Genomic DNA, 20,042 nt, shown 5'->3' on the forward strand with positions numbered 1-20,042 from the left:
GGTGACACAATATTTTTTTTAAAAGTCAGAGCTATTACAAGAACTGGCCAGCAGGTGTGAGTGTAACATGTATTTTCACATGTTCCTGAAGTGTTGTTTTTCCTCTTCCTTCTTCACCTCACATGGGTGAATTATTGCTGTTTATATAATGTAGATTATTTTGACATTATTTCCCTGTCAAACTAAATGAATCGCATGTGATCCCCCCCCCCCGCCAATGTTTGCCTTCTATTCACACAGAGGCCTACTTTCATTTATTGTTATTCCAAGGTCAATCTCTGACTGTCTCTCTGTTCTCTCAAATGCTCTGTGAGTCAGTTGACAGTGCTTCAGTGTGTGTGTGTGTGTGTGTGTGTGTGTGTGTGTGTGTGTGTGTGTGTGTGTGTGTGTGTGTGTGTGTGTGTGTGTGTGTGTGTGTGTGTGTGTGTGTGTGGATGGTTTCCTGCCAACCCACTCGAGGGCACAGCTTCTCTTCAAGGACACACCGGAAAGGAGCACACTGGCACCATTTGACCAGATGTTGCCAGTGGCTAGGAAAGCAGTGTTCAGCGTGCGGTTAGTAAATGGATTTTAGTGGTTATGAGAGTCATAAGATTCATAAGCGTGAAGAGAGAAGACACTTACAAATACACAAATCCCAGTAAAGTGGAATGAATGGCATTTATGGGAATTCTTCGGAGAGCTTGTTTACGAGCAGAGATATGAGCTACTGCATATCATGCAGTGCCATAATCAACTTCGTATCAAGTATGCATTATATAATAAAGTACTGTATAGTATATGACTTGATCTAGTAGAGTATAGTATGTATAGTATGAAAAAGTATTTTTCAGTGAATTAAAGATATAGTAAAATACAATCGTACAGTGTAGTTATTACAGTACAGTACAATAGGTGTATACAGTGTGCTTCTATTATAGTAGTGTATTGTAGTTTAGTATAATACAATGCGTTAACTATAAAATAGCAACATACAGTGCAACGTTGACACAATAGTACAGCAAAATGCAATATAGCTCATTTAAAGTAAATGTAATTCAATTCAATTCAATTTTATTTGTACAGTGCAAAATCACAACGTACATTGTCTCAAGGCACTTTACATAGTAAGGTCAATATTACAATTATTATAGGGGAAAAAAAACAAAAACTAATCCCAAAATGAGCAAGCACTTGGGGACTGCGGCGGAGAAAAAAACTCCCTTTTAACAGGACGAAATCTCTGGCAGAACCGGACTCGGTTGTGGGCGGAAAATCTGCCTCAAGCGGTCGGGGTGAGAGAAGAGAAATGGGGGAGAGAGGAGAGGTGGGCAGAAAGAGGGGGAGAGGAGAGAGAGAGACAGACAGAGAGAGAGAGAGAGAGAGAGAGAGAGAGAGACAGGACAGTTGTGCAACCGCCGCTTTTATCTCTACTAGACTGGGAGAGAGATGCTCATGATATAAGTTCCCCCAGCAGTCTAGGCCTATAGCAGCTTTACAAAGAAATGGTTTAGTAAACAGCTGAGCAGCTCTAACTATAATGTTTATCAAAGAGGAAGGTTTTAAGTTTAACTTTAAATGTGAGGAGGATGTCTGCCTCCCTGACACAAACTGGGAGCTGGTTCCAGAGGAGAGGAGCCTGGTGGCTGAAGCTGTACCTCCCATTCTACTTTCATAGACTCTGGGAACCACAAGTAGTCCTGAGAGACTACAGAGCCAAGGCACGCAAGTGATCCTATCTGACCAAATGTGAATATGATTGTCCAAGAGTGGCGGTGAACAATGTTTTTGACATGGTCAGATTCAGTGTCATTGACTCCTGGGTCATTATACTTCAAGCTTCATGTGGCTATCACCTTTCCCCCCCAAAAAATTCATACTCTTTATTCTCTTCCATAGTGCCCCACCTTTTCATATACAGATCATATGAAGCTGATATGCGAACTCTGCTTGTTTTTGCTCAGACTGTCTGGCCGCAGCTCACCCACTCCCTTCCCATCTGCTTCATCAGCGTCTCATTTGCTGTACGTACTTGGCTCTGCTCTCACTTTTTTTTTTTTTTTTTTTCCAGCCTGAATGCCGTGCAGTGACAAAGAGCGAGGGAGCGCAGGAAACATGCACCGGGGTATTCACGCCTCCGCCAGGTCTTCACGGGGAGGGACTGTTAGTACAACGCCAGTGCTTTGTCAAAATAATATCCTGGCCTCGTCTCAGAGGAATCCCCGAACGTGCACACGCTGTATTTGTCTGTCTCGGAAAGGCATCCTGTTTATACTGCCCACTGAGCAGCCTCTAGTGTATCATAAACAAGACTTTACATGTAGGAAAGCCAACAGTTTAATTAAAAACTATACGCAATATCGCTTTATTTGGAATCTCTCTCTCGTGTCATATAAATAATGACCTATACATTTATGATTTATAAAGGAAAACATCCCCAACCAACCAATGACGATAATCAGATGAGAGACACTATGGGAGAAGAATTGCTAAATAGGATCCCGTATGAGTTCTCCAGTTCTCCTTTTATAGACTTGACCTTTCAGCTTGCCTCGACTTGTAATCATGGAAAAATCAAAGGCCACGGTTTGACTTTGAAACTCTCGAGTGCTGAAATGCAGTGATGGAAAAGATAATACTAGGTGAACTCTTGTTGTACCTTGCATAAAATACAGACTGTGTATTTGTACACCTGTGCTCGATGTCTTCGGCAAACCGTGCTTACCTTGCTGCGACGCAAGCGGCTTTAGTTTTCAAAGCTGTGGTTTGCATTACATAAGCTTCTACTTTTCAAAATATTTTATGAAATGTTTTATTAGTGTTTTACATAACTGAGTGGCCTTCAACGCTGTGGAAATAGTTCTTCACACCAAACTTGTACTAAACTTTTATTCAGACCATGCAACGACTTCACATCAAAAAAATATTTGTTTTAAGTCAATTTTCAAGCAAAATGTGAAACATGCGTTGGTTACAACCTGTCAAATTTGAGGATTTACATATATTATAAATACGATAAGTATTTACCATCTAAGACTTTTATTCGTCTTACATGTTCACTACAAATCTTTTGGGGTTTGGACTACTGTACGAGTACGTTGAGGATGTAACTTTGGGGTCTGGAAAATTGTGACTGTTCTTAGAAATTTTTTTATTAATTCATTCAATCATATTCATTAATATTGAAAATAGTTATTTGTAGCAGCCCTGCTTGTGTTTATGTTACATGTTCAAAATTGCAAATGCATCCATTTCCATGCAAACATTATTTTAAATTTAAAGTCACCATAGCTGGATTAAAAAATAAAATGCCTTTGCCTATGTTTAGTAGGTGTAATGTTCCCCGTGTTCAACATCGTAGTTCACGGTGATAGCATGCTCATATTTGCTAATTACTGAGAAGTGCAAAGAACAGCCGAGGCTGTTGGAAAAATAACATTAGTTTAGCAGGTAATTTATTCTTAAGCCAAAGTATTGGTGGGTGGTCACGCAAGGTCAGGGGATCACAGAAGTCAGTACGATTCTTCTTCTGGGAAACGTGAATGTCTGGACAGAATCACTGTGGCTGCAGACATGCGTCAGTGTCACAACAAACCAACAGACTGACATTGCCGTTCTCTACGGCTGCTGTACGCCACTGTAAGTCTTTGACAGTTTTGGGTTTACATTACTGCCTCACAGCAAATACTGCTCTCAGCCACGGAGGCTTCGGCGCCTTCTCCCCTCTTGTACTTGAGCTGTGTGTGGGTGTGTGTGTCTCTCTCTGTCTCTGTGAGCTCAGTCTTTCAATGGATTACTCATTGGAAAACCGACAGGCAGACAGGTAGAGCTCAAGAAGCCAGACAAGTTCAAACACAACCCCCCCCCCCCCTCAACTCCCCCATACCATATCACTAACAGACAATGTCAGACTTCTCCTTTCTGTCACCGTCACACTCGACAGGAGGGGGGGGGGGGGGGGGCTGAGCGAAACCAAGACAGAGTGGACTGTGTGACCTGTGGGGGCACCTGCGGAGGGCGCGTTATGTGCACAGGAAGGGGGGCGCAGATAACGGCGGAAGGCTGCAACTTTGAGCGTGTGCAAAAACGTGCCTGGAAGTGAAAGGCCCGGCTTCAATTGGAGAGGCAGCGGATGTGGCTGACAGCCGATGGTGTTAACGGGCAGGACGGGCCCGAGCCCACCGCGGGCTGTCATTCTTCTGTCGTTAAAAATGGCCGGTCCCTCATCACACCTGGTGAGGCGTTGGAGTAAAAGTCGGCGGTCCACCCCTCTCTGTAACTCCAGGCCAGATGTGTCCGCCGCGCAAACTGGCAAGGGGTCCCATGTGCGTATGAGTGTGGCTTTTGGAGCAATATGTAAGCCTTTATGTGCATGTTCTTTTTTAATTTGTGCACTCCTTTAAACAAGCATATACAAGAGAGGGGGTATTTTTTTGCCTCAGTGGTTGCTTTGATAGGTTGCCAAGCCCTCCCCTACTCAACCTGCCCTAACAGATTCCACTGCGGATGCACTTGTAATTACAACACATCCCTGCTTTTTTAAAACCTTCAGACATACCACAAAAGTGACTTCAACCACCCTTTGTGTGCGTACGCATCGGCCCATGTGTGTGCGCGCCGTATATATACACCACGCCGTGAAACCCCTGTCAGTGTGCATGTGAGGGCTTGTGTGTGTGTCTGTGTGTGTGCTCGTGTCCGTGTGTTTGTATAGTATACAGGATTGTAACTAAGGGTGGAAGGCAGCTGGGACTGCTGGGGAGGGAGTGCGCCGGGGAGAGGAGAGAGGAGGAATCACAAAGGGAGGAGAGAATGGAGAATCCAGCTGCGGGGGCTGTGGCCAAATTGCATCGGAAAAACCAGCTGAGAGGGAGATGGTGAAAAGGAGAAAGAAGGACGCTGATAGGCCCGCGAGATTAAGAACAGTTGGGGAGAGGGATGACTTCAGAAAGAACAGGAGAGAAAAGAAAGAATAAGTGGAAATATGACCAGAATTAAACCGGCAGAAAACAGAGGAGAAATTATGTGAACACACACACACACACACACACACACACACGCACAAACACTGTAAAGCCCGGCACTGGACTCTGATTGTGTGCGTGCGTGTGTGTGTGTGTGTGTGTGTGTGTGTGTGTGTGTGTGTGTGTGTGTGCGAGCGAGATACGCCTGTGACATCCCGCCAACTTGCAGCCCTACCACCCTCCTTCCCACAGGCTCCATGAATGCAGCCAGGGCCTTGGAGAGCTCGATGAGTTCTTGACATCGATGAGTCACCGCCACTGACCTTTCTCATGTGGTTTCTGAATGAGCGGGACTTTAGTGTTTCTCGGTTTATAGTCCGGCGCTAGTGGTCCTTTGAGCAGTTTGTACATTTTTTTGGGATGGAGGACCTTCATTTCATGCGGTACAAGAGAGCACTTGGGGGCACGCTGAGGCTGTGAATGGAATTTCCCTTTTTTTTATTTTGCCGAACTATACTCAACAAAGCGGTAGTCTTTGCTTCTCAGTTGCTCCGTTTAGACATTTTTGCAAACAACCAGAAGAGCCTTTCCAGAGGACTTACGTCTCTCACATGCCACCGGAGTCAGAACCTCCTCTGCTTTCAAAACTACCCATAACATGCTCTTTCAGCGGGCTTCTTCATAAATCAAGACTCTTCACGTCACGCGGTAGATGCAATCAAATCTCCGAACCGGCACTCTCAACCAGCCATCTCCTCAAAGTGTATCCAGCGTGATCAGTTTCTGTTCATACAGAGCTATCTTCAATCTACAAATGCGGCCCTCCTGTCAGTCTTTAACACAATAAGACCATTGTCTGAGCAGGCCTCTGCTATAGAGAGAAACCTCCATCGACGCAACTTGGCAGAACCGCAGGCGGCCCGTGACATTTTGCTGTGGAAACTTGCAGAGGGTGTTGGCCTCGCCAGCGGCGGAGGCTCACGGACTCTCTGATTATTGCAAAACAGATGTTCTGACGCGCAGGATTGGTTCGAGCTGTGCCCAGTTTCTGCTCCCAGACGGTGCACAGACACGGGCGCATCTGTCCAAAGTTAGATATGCACTCGGATTTATTGTGTGAAAATGATTCGGTCCCCGGCCCCTGAGCTGGACGGTTGCTTGTGTTTAGTGTAACCTGTCATATTTGTTTAGGGAAGGCAAAGAGAGAGCGTTGCCGTCAACGTAGTCAGCCCTCCACATTCTTGGAACACGGCGAGCTGTCCACTGCTTCGTTTACAGGCAGCATCCTAATCAACCAACCTTTATTCTCAAGGTGCTGAAACAAAACAGAGTGTTCTAAAGGAAATGCCTTTACAGACACTATTTAAAAGACAAGTCCCACCTTGGACATACACAGGATGCCGATCTGTGGAGACAGGAAAGTACCACTGACGTAGGGGCGGCGGGGGTCAGCGTCGATCAGGAAGGCAGTGGGCACTTGGCACATTCTGGTCTTCTCCACATCCCAGTGATGGGAAATCCCTCGGACTTCCCTATCTGTATTTTTAGTTTAATGGCTTTGATTTACGTGCCATGTCGAATCCTTGGCTCTGCGTTTGAGTTGCATCCCTTTGCCTATAACGGGTCCAGATGTACACTCTGGTAAATATTTTGTCTGCGCGTCGCCCTACACGCAGCATCCCTCGGATTTATCTCACTTTTCCATCACTTCCATATCTGCATCGCCCTTGTTTCTCTCCCTAACTTCTCAATCCTTGATGACTGTTGCATCCAGCCTCTCTCCCCTCATGTTTCTATATGGCTTTATGATGCCATTTATTTTGCTGAGAGAGAGAGAGAGAGAGAGAGAGAGAGAGAGAGGGTGGCAACATTTTTGCTTTTCTTTCTCCATCCTGCACAGAAACCATGGTTTGCCATAAACCAACCCTCAAATGCCACAGACTGGCAGAAAGGGGGACAAAACCTGGCACGTACAGTTCTGTGGAATTCACGGAACCACTGACAGTGGCATTCCGATACGTAGCCAAAAAAACTCGGCGACCAAAATTTGAACGGGTAATTACAACTGGCCTGCTATTATAGGCCAAAGTTACAAGAGACTGAAGAGGCAGTAACTCTGGCTGCTTAAAAGTGTGTTTCAGGCTACAGGCCTGCGCTGACGGGTGTGCAGAGTTTTCCTTATCACACCCTCAATGATGTGATCCACCAAATGTCATCTCTTCCAATCGCCTCAGCGGCGTTTACATGTTTTCACCTCTCCTCCCATTCCTCCCACTCCCTCCGCTGCTGCCTTGCCCAGGGGGCTCAAAGGTCACGTCGACTTGCGCTCGTTGCGCTTTCTCCCTGCAGAGCGGGACTTCTAGCCGTCATCCCACCGGGGACTGGACTCGATTGGTATGTGGAAAGAGCACAGAAAAACACATCACAGCTCAGGTTGCATAATCTGACACAGTGATTGAGACAGCGGGGCTGACAATGAGGCTGTGTCGGGGCGGGAGCAGCTGGCAATGTCTGCGGATTACAGCACCGCGCAATGTCAAATGCTGACACGGGCTGTGTGCGTGACAGTCAGTCATCTGCGTGTAACCTGGGCCTGAGCGATTTACGCGAACGCTTGACGCGTTCAAGTACGGAAAGAAATGCGTTGCCGTGAGTGCGCATGCTCATTCAAACAATACAGCTTGTATCTGTGCACATGCATGTTCAGCTATTTACTGCTCTCTCACACATGCACACGCCAGTGCCAGGTTGTTCCAGGTGGGGGTATACTGTGTGTATCTCACTGATTTACAGCTCACTGACTGGACTGTCAAACGGCACAGGAGGAGAGAACTCCCATCTGTAGCAGTATACAAAACCGGTGAGGAGAGGTACACCGAAACGGCCGAGATATCACTGTTGTTGTGGAGACGTTGCTTGTCTGTCGTGCAGCAGCGATGCAGCAACGTGCCGCATGCACTTGACTTCCGGGACATTTGGTTTTAACTTCAGCCACAGAGCATTCAACAAAACCTTCAGCCAGTGATCGACCACAGGCCTTTGATATTCACGGCGGCCAAAGTGACTCACCTGCCACAAGTAGGATTAGTTGCTCAAGTTTTGGATATGAGTGAAACATGATGTAGGTCAGACAGAGCTATCACAATACTTCCCAATCAGTGACTGCACTGTATAGTGTTAAAGTGTTTAGTTACTAGGTGTGTAGTGGGAAGGGTGCGTTTATTGTCAATGTGTCAGCGGGAACAATGCAAGTATTTGGACATGATGCATCACGGAGGAATCCAGACCTTTGTTTGGTCCCACTTCAATTCCTCCATCCTCCTCCGTCCATTTATTCCCTCTGACCCTCTTGGCTCCTTCTTTGTTTTTTGTCTCTGTATTTCTCTCTTTCTCTCTCTCTCTCGCACACACACACACACACACACACACACACACACGCACACGCACAGACACACACACACGCACACCAATGCTGTCCGTGCAGCCCATGTACCAAACTGTCTGCATGTGTACCTTTACTTTTGCTGGGTTGTTTACCTCAGAGAATGGCCAACACGCAGAGCTCCTGACCTCTTTCCGCTCCCAGACTATGTGCTGTATAATTTCAGAGTTTGCCCTCCCAGTGGTTTACATGTTGCGAGTATTTGTTGTGTCTCTCTCTCTCTCTCTCTCTCTCTCGGTGAACCAGAGGTTTCATCATCTCCCGGATCTCTGAACTTCTTGGTTGTCTTCATGACAAATATCCAGCGATTAAATCCAGGGTAAAGTAAAGGTAAGAGGTATAGGCTCGTCTCTGAGGACTGACTCAAAGTATACAAAATATAATGTATGAAGAGGGAACATAAATTTCAGCCTGATTATGTTATATTTGTAGTTTATATTTTTTTGTGTTGGTTCCCCATTTGTATCCCTGGTAATAGTGTAACTTGACTTGAAGCCTTAAATCTAATTATGGCCCAGATTCAAGGAGTTGACGCCTGGATGGTGAACACAGCCCTATTTACTATTCTGAGTTACTGGGGAGACTGAAGAGAGGAGGGAGGAGTGAGGTGCACAAGGCAGTGAGATGTGTCCCTTCAAGCGGCCGCAGCCAGAGGGAAGTGAACGCAACTCAGCCTTCAAAAATAAAGACCCTTTCTGTGATATCAGCATGTCATGTTTTCTCTGTTTTTTGCCCATGTTTATAGCTTGTTCTACCACCTATGAGCTACAGTAAAGAAAAAAACAACAACATTTATTGTCCAATCTACTCTCTAAAACTTCTCCAAGTAAAAAGGCTAACCATGGGAAAATGTGGAGTGAAATTAAGTTGAATGAATATGATTTATGTAAGGAAAATAAACAATGCTATGATGCTGACCTTCATTTCCCTAAAATTGAATCCTTTATTTATTAGGATTGTTGCTTGCCCTATTATTAATAACTGATTAAAAAATGTGTGTGTGTGTGTGTCAGTTTTTTTTTGTTTAGCTTCTAAAGGGAGGACATGTGAGAAGAGGTTCGAGAACTGCTGTGCAAGTGTTTGCGAAGTGTCTATTTCAGAGGTACAGTAGCTATATATATATGCACACACATGTCCCTGCATTTATAACTGGAACTCATGTGTGTTTATGTCCATCCAACACAGCAATGGAAGGTTAAGCACACATAATCAAACAAATTCCAGGTACTGTAATTATTCAGCATTTACACAGTTCCACTTTATGCTACTTTACACTTGACTGCATTTCGTTGTACATTTTTATCCCACATTGCTCTGACAGTTGTGGCTACATAGCAGATTCATATTTTTCAAACAAAGGAGATGTGATCCACTTATTAAAACTAGCCATCGGTAAATAAAGCAGCTAAAAAATGCCTGCTCACAGGATAATATGTTGGTGGCTTTCATTTTTATAGTATACACACTGAAAATGAACATATTCTAAGATGATTAATCTGATTCTTCTGTCAATTTATTTTAGTAACATTTTGCAGGCCCCCAAAAAAGAATTACATTGTGATATTATTTTATTATTTATTTATATATATCATAAAAGTAGTACACATAGATTGCTTAGCATTCGTGACCAAACTGTTATCTTAATTAAAGTTGAGCGTATGAGTTTTATTTTGAAAGTTTTAGGCGGCGCGCTCGTACTCGTCGCGCGCGCGACACTCGCGCCCCGCGCGCGAGCTGCAGAGCGCATTGGCGAGGAGCGTCCCGACCGGGAGTTCAGTGCGCTTAGTGCAAGTTGGACTTCCACAGTGTCCAGGTCCCCGGGCGGCTTGATCATGTTCGCCGACGAAGAAAGAGGAGAAGTGAAATAGGAAAACAAAACAAATAAAACAAAAAGCAAAGTGGGACTTGTGATTGTGAGAGCATGCAGCCGACTGGGATCCAGTGACTGGAAAAGGGCCAGTGCAGTGCGCTCCTCGGATACATGGTCGACCGGAGGACCCGCGACTTTGGTGTGTGACGACTTGCGCCGGAGGAACCGACTCGTGCCCGCCTGTGATGGAGAGACTCGTGCTGCTGACATGGCTCCTCGCGTGTTCGCTGCCGCGGCCGTCGGCGACGCAGAACCCCGCGCCCGCAGGAGGTAAGGTCCCTCAGACGGAGGTGGGCACCGCGCGGTCCACACTGAGGGAAGATACTCGTGCGATGGGCTGTTGCATTTACAGCGGGTAGAAACGTCAGAATGACAGAATCGAATCGAGGTTTGAATTCCACATGAAATAGAAGATAAGATTGCCCAATTTGAAGACCTTTTTTTTTTGTTTTTTTTGTTTTACCCCCATACAATTTCAAAGTGAGATCAAAATCGTTGGTGGCACATTGTGTGAGAATATGCAATGACTTTGAAGCCAGCTGGAAACTGACGCATGCTGCCGGAGGCGCTGGGTCCTGTGTGGGCTCAGGGTGGATCAGGGTGGGGTTGACGTTACACCAGTGTGTGTGTGTGTGTGTGTGTGTGCTCGCTCAGGGAAATGGCAGGACTCCAGGTATACTGAATTGTCAGTCGATGAAAGCCCACAGCCTGGGGGGGATGGTGCAGGGATGGTGCAGTGATTCCCAAGGCGAGGGGCCATGCGTGGGACCACACAGACACTTCCAGGTGGAGGGCTTCAGAGGCTCAGGTGCATGTAACACAAAAAAAAAAAAAAGAGTGGGGCTGCAATTCCCTGATATTGTCAGCTGATGAAATCTCTTCGGCCTGGCAGCAGGTGACTGCCAAGGGGCAGACAAAGCAGTCCCCAGATCAGCTGGAAAAAACTCATTTATTTGATATTCCTTTGATTACAGAAAAGTGAGAATGACAGATCTTATTCAGTTTTCCATCTCTATATTACAAGTCATATATGATGGGGACCCCCACCCCCCCAGAAGAAAACATCACATTTTACAGACTGACTGAAACTGAGTTATGATATTATTTTTTTTATAAAGGCTCATTTTGATCCTGACACTCATATATGGTCAGTTTTTTTTTTCGTCAAATCACTGAAACAAAAACAAACACGATGCCCTTTGCAAAAGCTCTGGTGAAGCCCGGGACCGCGAAGAGTCTAAACTCGGTGCTGATGACATCGGCGAGTCTGCCCTCAAGTGCACGAGCACATCTCCATACAGTGAGCGAGCTACCGCCGCTTTGCTCCTGCCATTAATAGGAACCCGATTAGACACGACCAACTTAGATTACAGCTATTCGGCTCTTTATGCGAGTGCATTCGCTGCCACTGCTGTCATCCCCTTTTAATACACATCTTCCCGACACCCACGGGGGAAAAAGGAAGAGACGGTACCGCCGAATGTACCCGCGATAACGAACACCTCCTGCACACAGAGCCGTCATTGTTCAGACTCGCAGGATCGATATGTGTTCAGCGGGTTGCGGGACCACAGGGGCCACGTGAGGTTTTTGACACATTCTTTCCAACATCACGTCACTCAAAGTGCAAAAAAAAAAGTACCAGTCCGCCAAATTGCATTTGAACATGTCCCCTCTTCAGATAAACAAAGAGGAAGTGTGGCTATTTCCAGACGACAAACATTTGCTCTTCTATACCTGCGCAAAGGTGGAGGCAGGGGGCTGTGATATACGAAGCAGCCCCCCTCTCTCTCCAAAGTCCAAACAACAGGAGAGATGAGAGGAATTCTTAAGACTGATAGAGGGGAAAGGCGGCGAGTGTGTGTGTGAGAGTGTTTGATTTGTGTGTGTGTGTGTGTGTGTGTGTGTGTGTGTGTGTGTGTGTGTGTGTGTGTGTGTGTGTGTGTGTGTGTGTGTGTGTGTGTGTGTGTGTGTGTGTGTGTGTGTGTGTGTGTGTGTGTGTGTGTGTGTGTGTGTGTGTGTGTGTGTGTACATGCCTCGCCGCCCTCTCAGCTTTCAACACCGCTGAGTCTTATCAACACCTCCTCTCACGTGTTAAACAGTCAAATATTTATAAAAAAAAAAGACCTATCAAATTATCTGAAGTTGCCAAGGTGTCGCGCCGAGTCTGTACCTGTACTGTAATTGCAGTGTTGCTAAATCAGAGCATATTCCAGAGGCAGTCCGAGGTCTACGCCTCTTTCCACATCTTTCTTTTAGCATGTTTTTTTTAAATTTTATTTTATTTTATTGCATTTTGTCTCTCACTGTTGAGATTTTGGACGACACACATCACCATGTGTGGATCTGCTGTGCAAATATTGCTCTTAGATTCCGCCCTCTGTCGCTGCTGCGCGTTTTCTCTCTTTCTCGGCTCTGTATATGGTCTTCCAGCATTCCTCTTCGTCTCTCACATGGAACTGCCAGTAACAGCCCCCCCGCACCCCCACACCTCGGCCTAACTCCTGTCCTTTTAACGCCTTTTATTTCCCCTCGTCCTACCCCCTTTCTCCACTCCCCCTCAACCACTAAAAGCCAGCGGCTACTGTTTTCCCTTCCCCTCCGCTCCCCTCCGCTCCGCTCCCTCATGTTCACTTTTAATTTTTGCCTCTGCTATGAAATGTTGAAAACCCCCGGGCGGGGGCGCACGTTCATCCACACTCAGACCGCGTGACCGCCTTTTTAATCACTCCACTTCTGAAGTTGTGGTCCCTCTGGTTGTTTTGATTTGCCCCTTATCTTCGCCCATTGGACTTATTTCTGACTCTCCGATGCTTTCATGTCGATAATGTCTCCTGTCAACGTTGCGAGACTGTGTTGTTCCAAGAAGGGCGGATGGAGAGAGGGAGGGAGTTTTCCAAATGTGTGTGTGGAAGTGAAGCATGAGGAGGAGACCTGTGGAAAAGAAAGATGTGGGGACGGTTCCCACATGAGCATGAAAAGAACGTGTTCCACTCGATTTCGCACTGATCTGTATCTTTCCTCCACAGTGCTGAACTGCTGCGAGGGGGATGTCCTGTTCTTGGTGGATTCCTCGGGGAGCGTGTCGTCCTACGAGCACTCCCGCATGCTCGCCTTCCTGTCTGAGCTCCTCCTCCCCTTCTCGCTGGGGGAGGACCAGGTGAGGGTGGGGCTTCTGCAGGTGGGCACCGAGCCACGCCTCGAGTTCGGCTTTGACACCTTCAGCTCGCAAAGCGGCCTCCAGGGGGCTTTGAGGAACATCAAACCCCTCAGGGGGGACACCAACACAGTGGAGGCGCTGAGGATGGCGAAGGAGGGGGCGCTGAGACCCGGGACAGCGGACGGGGCCCGGGCGGGGCTCCCCAGGGTGCTGGTGTGGCTGACGGATGGGATCAAACCGGGGGAAGTGCTTGGACCAATGGCACGGCTGCGGGAGGAGGGCGTGGCTGTGCTGGTGGTCTCCACGGGACACGGCAACTATCAAGTGCTGAGGCAGGTGGTGAGCCCGCCTGTGGAGAGCCACCTGTACTTTGTGGACATTGACGATATGAGCATCATCACGGAGGACCTGCGGGATGCCGTCATTGGTGAGTGTGCTCATCATCATCATCATCGTTGAGGGTTCAGGTATTGAGCCTGGAGTGTGGCACCAAAAACCTCCGTTTTTGATAATATTGTTTTTTTTCAGGAATTAATAATTATCAAATATTAAATGATGCATTATTAAATTTAGGCGACGCACTGCCAGGTATTCATTTGTCAACTGTCTCCAGCTTTAACATGGAAACTATATTCAACAGGAAAAGTTAAACCCAAAAGAAATAGGCTATACTTTTTAACCATTCTTAATTTATTTTGAATTGAATTTTGATTTTAAGACAATAATTAATTTCTTCATGTTGAGACAGAATTGTAATACTATTAATTCATTTTGTTCATTGACAAAGGTCACGATTTAATGATATTCAAGAAATGTCATGTCGTGTTTTGTATTGCAACATTTGAATACAAATTTAATGAATCAATTCATGCTTTTTTCTTCATTTTTCCAAATTTACCTATTCAAATAAGCTGTTTCAACATTTGAACACATTGCTATGTGTATTCTGAAAGGAGTTAGTCAAACTTTTTAGATATTTTTGACCTGACATTACTGGATTGCTTCAAATAAATGTTACTGTACTGAATCAAATTTCAGTACGGCAAGGTTCAAGCTCAAAGCTTTGTAAAAAGAAAAGGAAAATCCAGAGACCTCACAATGAACCGTTTTCTAAGAAAATAGACACATTGATGCTTTAAGATTATTCAAATTCAAAAGTTCTTTAACCCCCACTTCAAGTCAGTTGGGTTTGTATAGCAAAACACAGCAGACTATTGTTGCAGTTTACACAGTGAGGTCCTGACAATATTGCAGCGAAACCCAACAGCGCCCGCAAGAACTTGGCGACAGTGCAGGGGAAAGAACTACACACCGCAGCCAAATGTCTCAAAAACTGCGGCGAAACTGAAAATGTGTTGCCCATGTGTTTGAAACACCCTCCATTCAGACTGCTACAATCACTGTAGTTGCCTTCCGCTCATACTGCAGATGCATTACACGTCTCTGTGCTTCTCCCTGATTCCACACATGCTCCTGAAGACAGAGAGACTGAATAGCAAGCCGGGAGTGTTTGTGTGTGTGTGTGTGTGTGTGTGTGTGTGTGTGTGTGTGTGTGTGTGTGTGTGTGTGTGTGTGTGTGTGTGTGTGTGTGTGTGTGTGTGTGTGTGTGTGTGTGTGTGTGTGTGTGTGTGTGTGTGTGTGTGTGTGTGTGTGTGTGTGTGTGTGTGTCAGAGTCACTGTAATGAGATAGGCCGATCTATTAATGGATTAATGATTCCCTCGCTGTATCCTCCAACACTACAGTATGCCAGACATGATACACATATATATGTATTTGTATTAATAGACCAGGGAGGTCACCCCATTTCTCTGGGCAGATTAGGTAACTAGCGTAACACTCCCAAGGGACACCTCAGCAATTAAACATTATATACTGCGACTGTACTGTACGACGTAACGTTTAAATAAATGAAGCTTGTGAACAAAATGCGCCGGCCCTTGCCGGGAGCCTAAGGATCCTTTCACAGATATCGAGGCCTCTGTGGCGTTTTCTTATTTTGTCGCAGGGCCTCACTGGCCTGGCTATTTCCAGTTGTCTTATTGTATGGGGTCAGGACTCCATTTGGGAAACACAAGTCTGGCTGTCTACGTGGGTGGCTGTCTGAAGCCGAGGCATTTTTAGCAACCTGTCTCGTCATCTTCCCTGTCGCCGTCCCTTCCCTGCATCGTCGCAAAATTCAACTTATTCCTTCATTCTGCCCCCCCCCCCCCCGACAGAGATTATCCGAGCCGAACGGATGCACGTCCGCGACGTGTCCACCAACTCCGCCACGCTCCAGTGGCGACCCGTTCTCTCCGGCCTGACGGGCTACTACGAGATCCGCTTCGCCCCGGTTCTGACGGGGGGCACGGGAAGTGGCGGAACCGGGACCAGCCCGAGCACCGGCGGCAGTCACTACCAGAGAATCACTCAGTCCGCCGACGCCAGCACCGCCAGACTCACGGGCCTGAAGGCCGACACCACCTACACTGCCACGCTGACCCCGGAGTCCAACGACCAAGCATTCAACACACTCTCTGTCACCTTCACAACAAATCCAGGTCGGGCCACATCCCATTTTGCAAATGAACTGTGTATCTAACCTTCTGCTTACACATTATCTATTTACTCATTCTTCTCTACATTACAATTACTTTACATTCATTGTGTTGTAGCTTTTTGTCCAAAGCGACGGATGATTGCATTCAACCATGGAGATATGACCCAAAAAGTGGAGAGTACATAATCATTTATCAAACAGGCAGAAACAGCTTCAAGTGCTCATTTTAATTTAGTAAGCTGCAGTCTCTAAGTCTAGTCTCAGCAAAAAGGCAAACATTCACCAGTACAGCCTTTCAAATTTAAAGAGTTCAAAAATGAAAGATGTCATCTTGTGCTAATCTGCAGTATTTACTATAATTTTTACATTTTATTAAAAAACGTTTTATTTAGCGCGTCTGACTTTAAAACAAAAATCCTATAATTTGATATTAATTAAAGGAAACTAAGAAAGGCTCAGTTTAAACCTAAGTAATATCTTATAGTAATATTAACTTTTTAATCACCTATAACTGGACACTTTATCCTTCACACATGTCGACTTCAATGCATGTCTGTTGACACATTTTCCCACTGTTCACTGACTGAAAGACCACGAATTGAAATGTCCTTCCTCCTTAAACTCTTTTTTTCTTCCTGTCTCCACACTCCAGAGGTGCTGAGCCCATCCGTGGTGACCATCTCTGAGTCGGGACAATCCAGCGTGCGGGTGAGTTGGGGGCCCCTTCAGCCGGAGGCAGTCACGAGCTACTACATCGAGTACTCGGCGCTGCCTCGGGGCAGGCTGCACGCCGTCACCGTGGGCAGAACCCACAACTCCACTCTCCTCAGGGACCTCCAGCCGGACACCACCTACTTGGTCACCGTTAGCGCCCGGCACGCCTCGGGCAAGGAGAAAGCCATGTCCGTCAAAGTGTGCACTCAGGAAGGTGAGCGGAAGGGAATGCGGTCAGACGTGGGAATCCGGGATCCGTTTACCGCACGCTAATCCTCACCCTACACGGCAGATTCCGTTCTGCGTTTTAAATTTCAGATAATTATAAGCAGTCCCGTTCAGGTTTGACTACTGTAAGGGGCAGTTCTGAGATGTCAGTGGAGCATTTTTTTTTTCTACTGTACAGCATTTCTGTTTACCTGAAGCTCCCACTCCTCTTCATTCCTACCCTCTCCTTTAAAGTGCTCTCCTCGGTTCTCTTTCTGTTTGGAGTACACCCTGATTATCTCGTCTGCGGTCTCCCATTTCCAGTGACTCCAGCGCTGGCAGACCTCCAGCTGACCGCAGTGGGCAGTGACTCGGTGCAGGTCGACTGGAAGGGCAGCGTGGCCGGTGGCGTGCGGGGCTACTGGCTCACCTGGGAGGGACAGCGCAGCTCGGAGCCCGGCCAGCGCTCCTCCCTCTATTTGCCGCCCGACTCTTTGTCCACGCGCCTCACCCACGTCCCACCATCGGCCCGGGTGTGCGTGTCACCCATTTACCGGATGGCCCGCGGGGAGGGACTGTGTTGCACGGCACAGTTTCATTCAAGTGAGGGGATGAGTGACAGCCAGGGTGTGCAGGCCAATTCATATACAAAAAGTAATGTAAAGATGACTATCTGTGGTTTTAGGGGAGTGTAACTGTTTCTTGACAAAACAACAAGTAGGGACATCAAATAGTCTTGTCGCTGCAGCGCAGATGCTTCTCAGAAGGACGGATGATCTGATGTTTGTCATGAAATAGCTATGCCACATTACTTCCAATAAAACCACATATTTGTTGTTTCTACACTACAGTACAGATTGAATAAATGAGATATGGCTATTTTACTGGTGAGCGTCAGAGGAAACAGCTGTTTCAACTCTTAAAATGAATCTCTTCCTGTTTCCATATTGCAAAAGAAAAAGACGTTTTGGTAGGTTTAATGCACAGACATGATTGGTGTTGTTCTTCTATCTGTCAGAGAAAAAATTGTATTCCCAAAATGTTAAATTTCAAAGAAAAATGTATTTCTCAGCCAAGTATTTTCATTGCTGTGAGCACTGGATGTAAACAGGTAGGCAAATACAAGCTTTCTGCATGTCCAGAAGCAAATGAGAAAAAAAACATATTTTTGTGTTTTGGGTGAACTGACACTTAAAACTATAACATATAATTAGGATGTACTGAAAAGAATAAGTCCAGGTGAATCCCACTTGTTGCCTGAAGTACAGAAATTCATATTTGACCGACCTTGGCTCTCGTCCAGAAAAACCTGAATGTCTTAACGGCTGTTTTCCTCCTCTCTGCCCTTTAGACGCGTTGGCGTATGGCTACCAATCATAGCATCCCTGAACTGCAAGTGCACCTTACCAAACATGGAGAGCTGATGGCGAGAAGAATGCTGACTTTCATCCACGATTCTGTCTTCCACGCCTCTCCCCCTCTGCGTACATCATCCAGGAGCGGTGTGTGTGGTTTGGCTTGCTGAACACTCACCGGTGTGGAAGCCATAGACACGTAAGAGCGGTCTGTGGACTATGTTGACTGCTACAATCTGCAACACAGAGGACTTGGTTTTTACCTTTCTATTTTTCTCATCTGGTTTACACCTGTTGTCGATGTATAACGCTTCACTGTAAAGATGCGAGCTGAAAGTAAAGATGTGTCTTTGGTCTGTTTTTGCAAATACAGAGCAGGGCATGCTGGGACGGTTGGATATCTTATGTGGTTTGTTTTTGGAGAAGGGCTTTGCTCCATATGTTGGGCCTCACGCCCCAGTCAGCATTTTTCTTTCCCAAGTCCTTCCAAACGCAAAGAGAACATCTGATTCACATTTAGAATAAATACTCATGACTTGTACTTCAATGACTTCTCTTTTTAAGCGCATGCTTGAAAATATTGGATACTTGTGTGTGTGTGTGTGCACAGTGGAGTGCAACGAGGGAATATTAAAATGCGGTCCCTAAACGCAAGGATCTTCGGGATTGCTTTCAACATTCAACAAAAATTACGAACAGACCAGCCACATGCCCTGAAACTACGGAAATGCTGCAAATAATACAGATGTGTGTAACTTAGACTCGTCTTGTACCGGTCTGTGGACATAGATCCACCATATTCATATTTATTAATCCAGAATTGTGTAAGTATGATAATTAATAGCGCACAGTATTTACAGACATGCTGTTTACATTTTAAGACTGTTACCTTTTTTTTTTTTAAGCAAGTCTTTGCTGCCCTCTACTGAAAGGCTCCTTACAGGCTCACAGCTGATCTTTCACTGTTACCCTCCCAGAGCAAAAATATATTGTGTTTATGTCTGTTGACCACTATTGAATTTTAACAAGAGCTTGCAATAAAGTCCTTTAATAATTTTGTTTATACTAATTGTAGTTTTTATTTTTGCTTGTTTCCTTCTGTAAAATCACACGTTGTGATCTGAGATTTGGGCAAAATATCCTGACAAACTGCATTTTCTAAAACAACTTTTGTGGCCCTGCTGCAGGAGATTTGAAAAGATGATTTATCAGGCACAGAGGATATAATGAAAGATGATTTTGTGTTGCAATTTGGGACATTAGAGTTCGATACATTCCTCTTCAGGATATTTAGGCATTTACTGCTTCAATTAAAACAAATATTATTTGTAGTGCAATACTAAATGCCCCTTTGAATCACTTCATGGTATAATTATACCTCAAATGTTCTACTTACATTCGGAAAAATAAATATTCATATGACCACTGTTTTTTCTCTTGGAAAACCTCTGACTCTTTTCTTCCATATCCTGGTATTTATGAAAGTGAAAGTGGTCCAGCTTTTCTACCCTCAACATATTCAAAGCAGTGTAATCACTCTTTTACAAACTGAATAAGGCAAAGCTGTAGAGTCTTCAAATTCAATTTACTGTACATAGCTGTACTGTACAATTATTTCCAATGTCAGAACACCAACGTGCAACACCACAGCATATGAATCCGCGTGACAACCAGGTCCATGGCCAACGTAACTTTGATCAGAGACATTTAAATTGGTTTCTTACGTCTAAATGTTGTTATGTGGACTCCATGTAGGATTTTCAATTATATAATTCTCTATCTCACTGACTTGGACAATAGTGAGTCTTTTC

The 20,042-nt window shown here is 45.6% G+C and overlaps 1 protein-coding gene and 1 long non-coding RNA gene across 2 annotated transcripts; both read left to right on the forward strand.

The window, feature by feature from the left end:
• The first annotated feature begins 7,023 nt into the window (after positions 1 to 7,023).
• Positions 7,024 to 9,308, forward strand: LOC118316882. The gene is made up of 3 exons (XR_004795282.2): positions 7,024 to 7,337; positions 8,632 to 8,715; positions 8,904 to 9,308. It is a non-coding gene; the product is annotated as an uncharacterized LOC118316882 (long non-coding RNA).
• An 815-nt stretch (positions 9,309 to 10,123) lies between these two features.
• On the forward strand, positions 10,124 to 19,296 carry vwa1 (von Willebrand factor A domain containing 1). Its single transcript, XM_035644157.2, has 6 exons — positions 10,124 to 10,525; positions 13,285 to 13,842; positions 15,633 to 15,956; positions 16,608 to 16,883; positions 17,201 to 17,479; positions 18,228 to 19,296. The coding sequence occupies exons 1-6, from the start codon at positions 10,441 to 10,443 to the stop codon at positions 18,254 to 18,256; spliced, it is 1,551 nt and encodes a 516-aa protein (XP_035500050.2). The 5' UTR covers positions 10,124 to 10,440; the 3' UTR covers positions 18,257 to 19,296.
• The last annotated feature ends 746 nt before the right edge of the window (positions 19,297 to 20,042 follow it).

Source organism: Scophthalmus maximus, chromosome 3 (assembly GCF_022379125.1).
Source record: "Scophthalmus maximus strain ysfricsl-2021 chromosome 3, ASM2237912v1, whole genome shotgun sequence".
NCBI classification, from domain to species: domain Eukaryota; kingdom Metazoa; phylum Chordata; class Actinopteri; order Pleuronectiformes; family Scophthalmidae; genus Scophthalmus; species Scophthalmus maximus.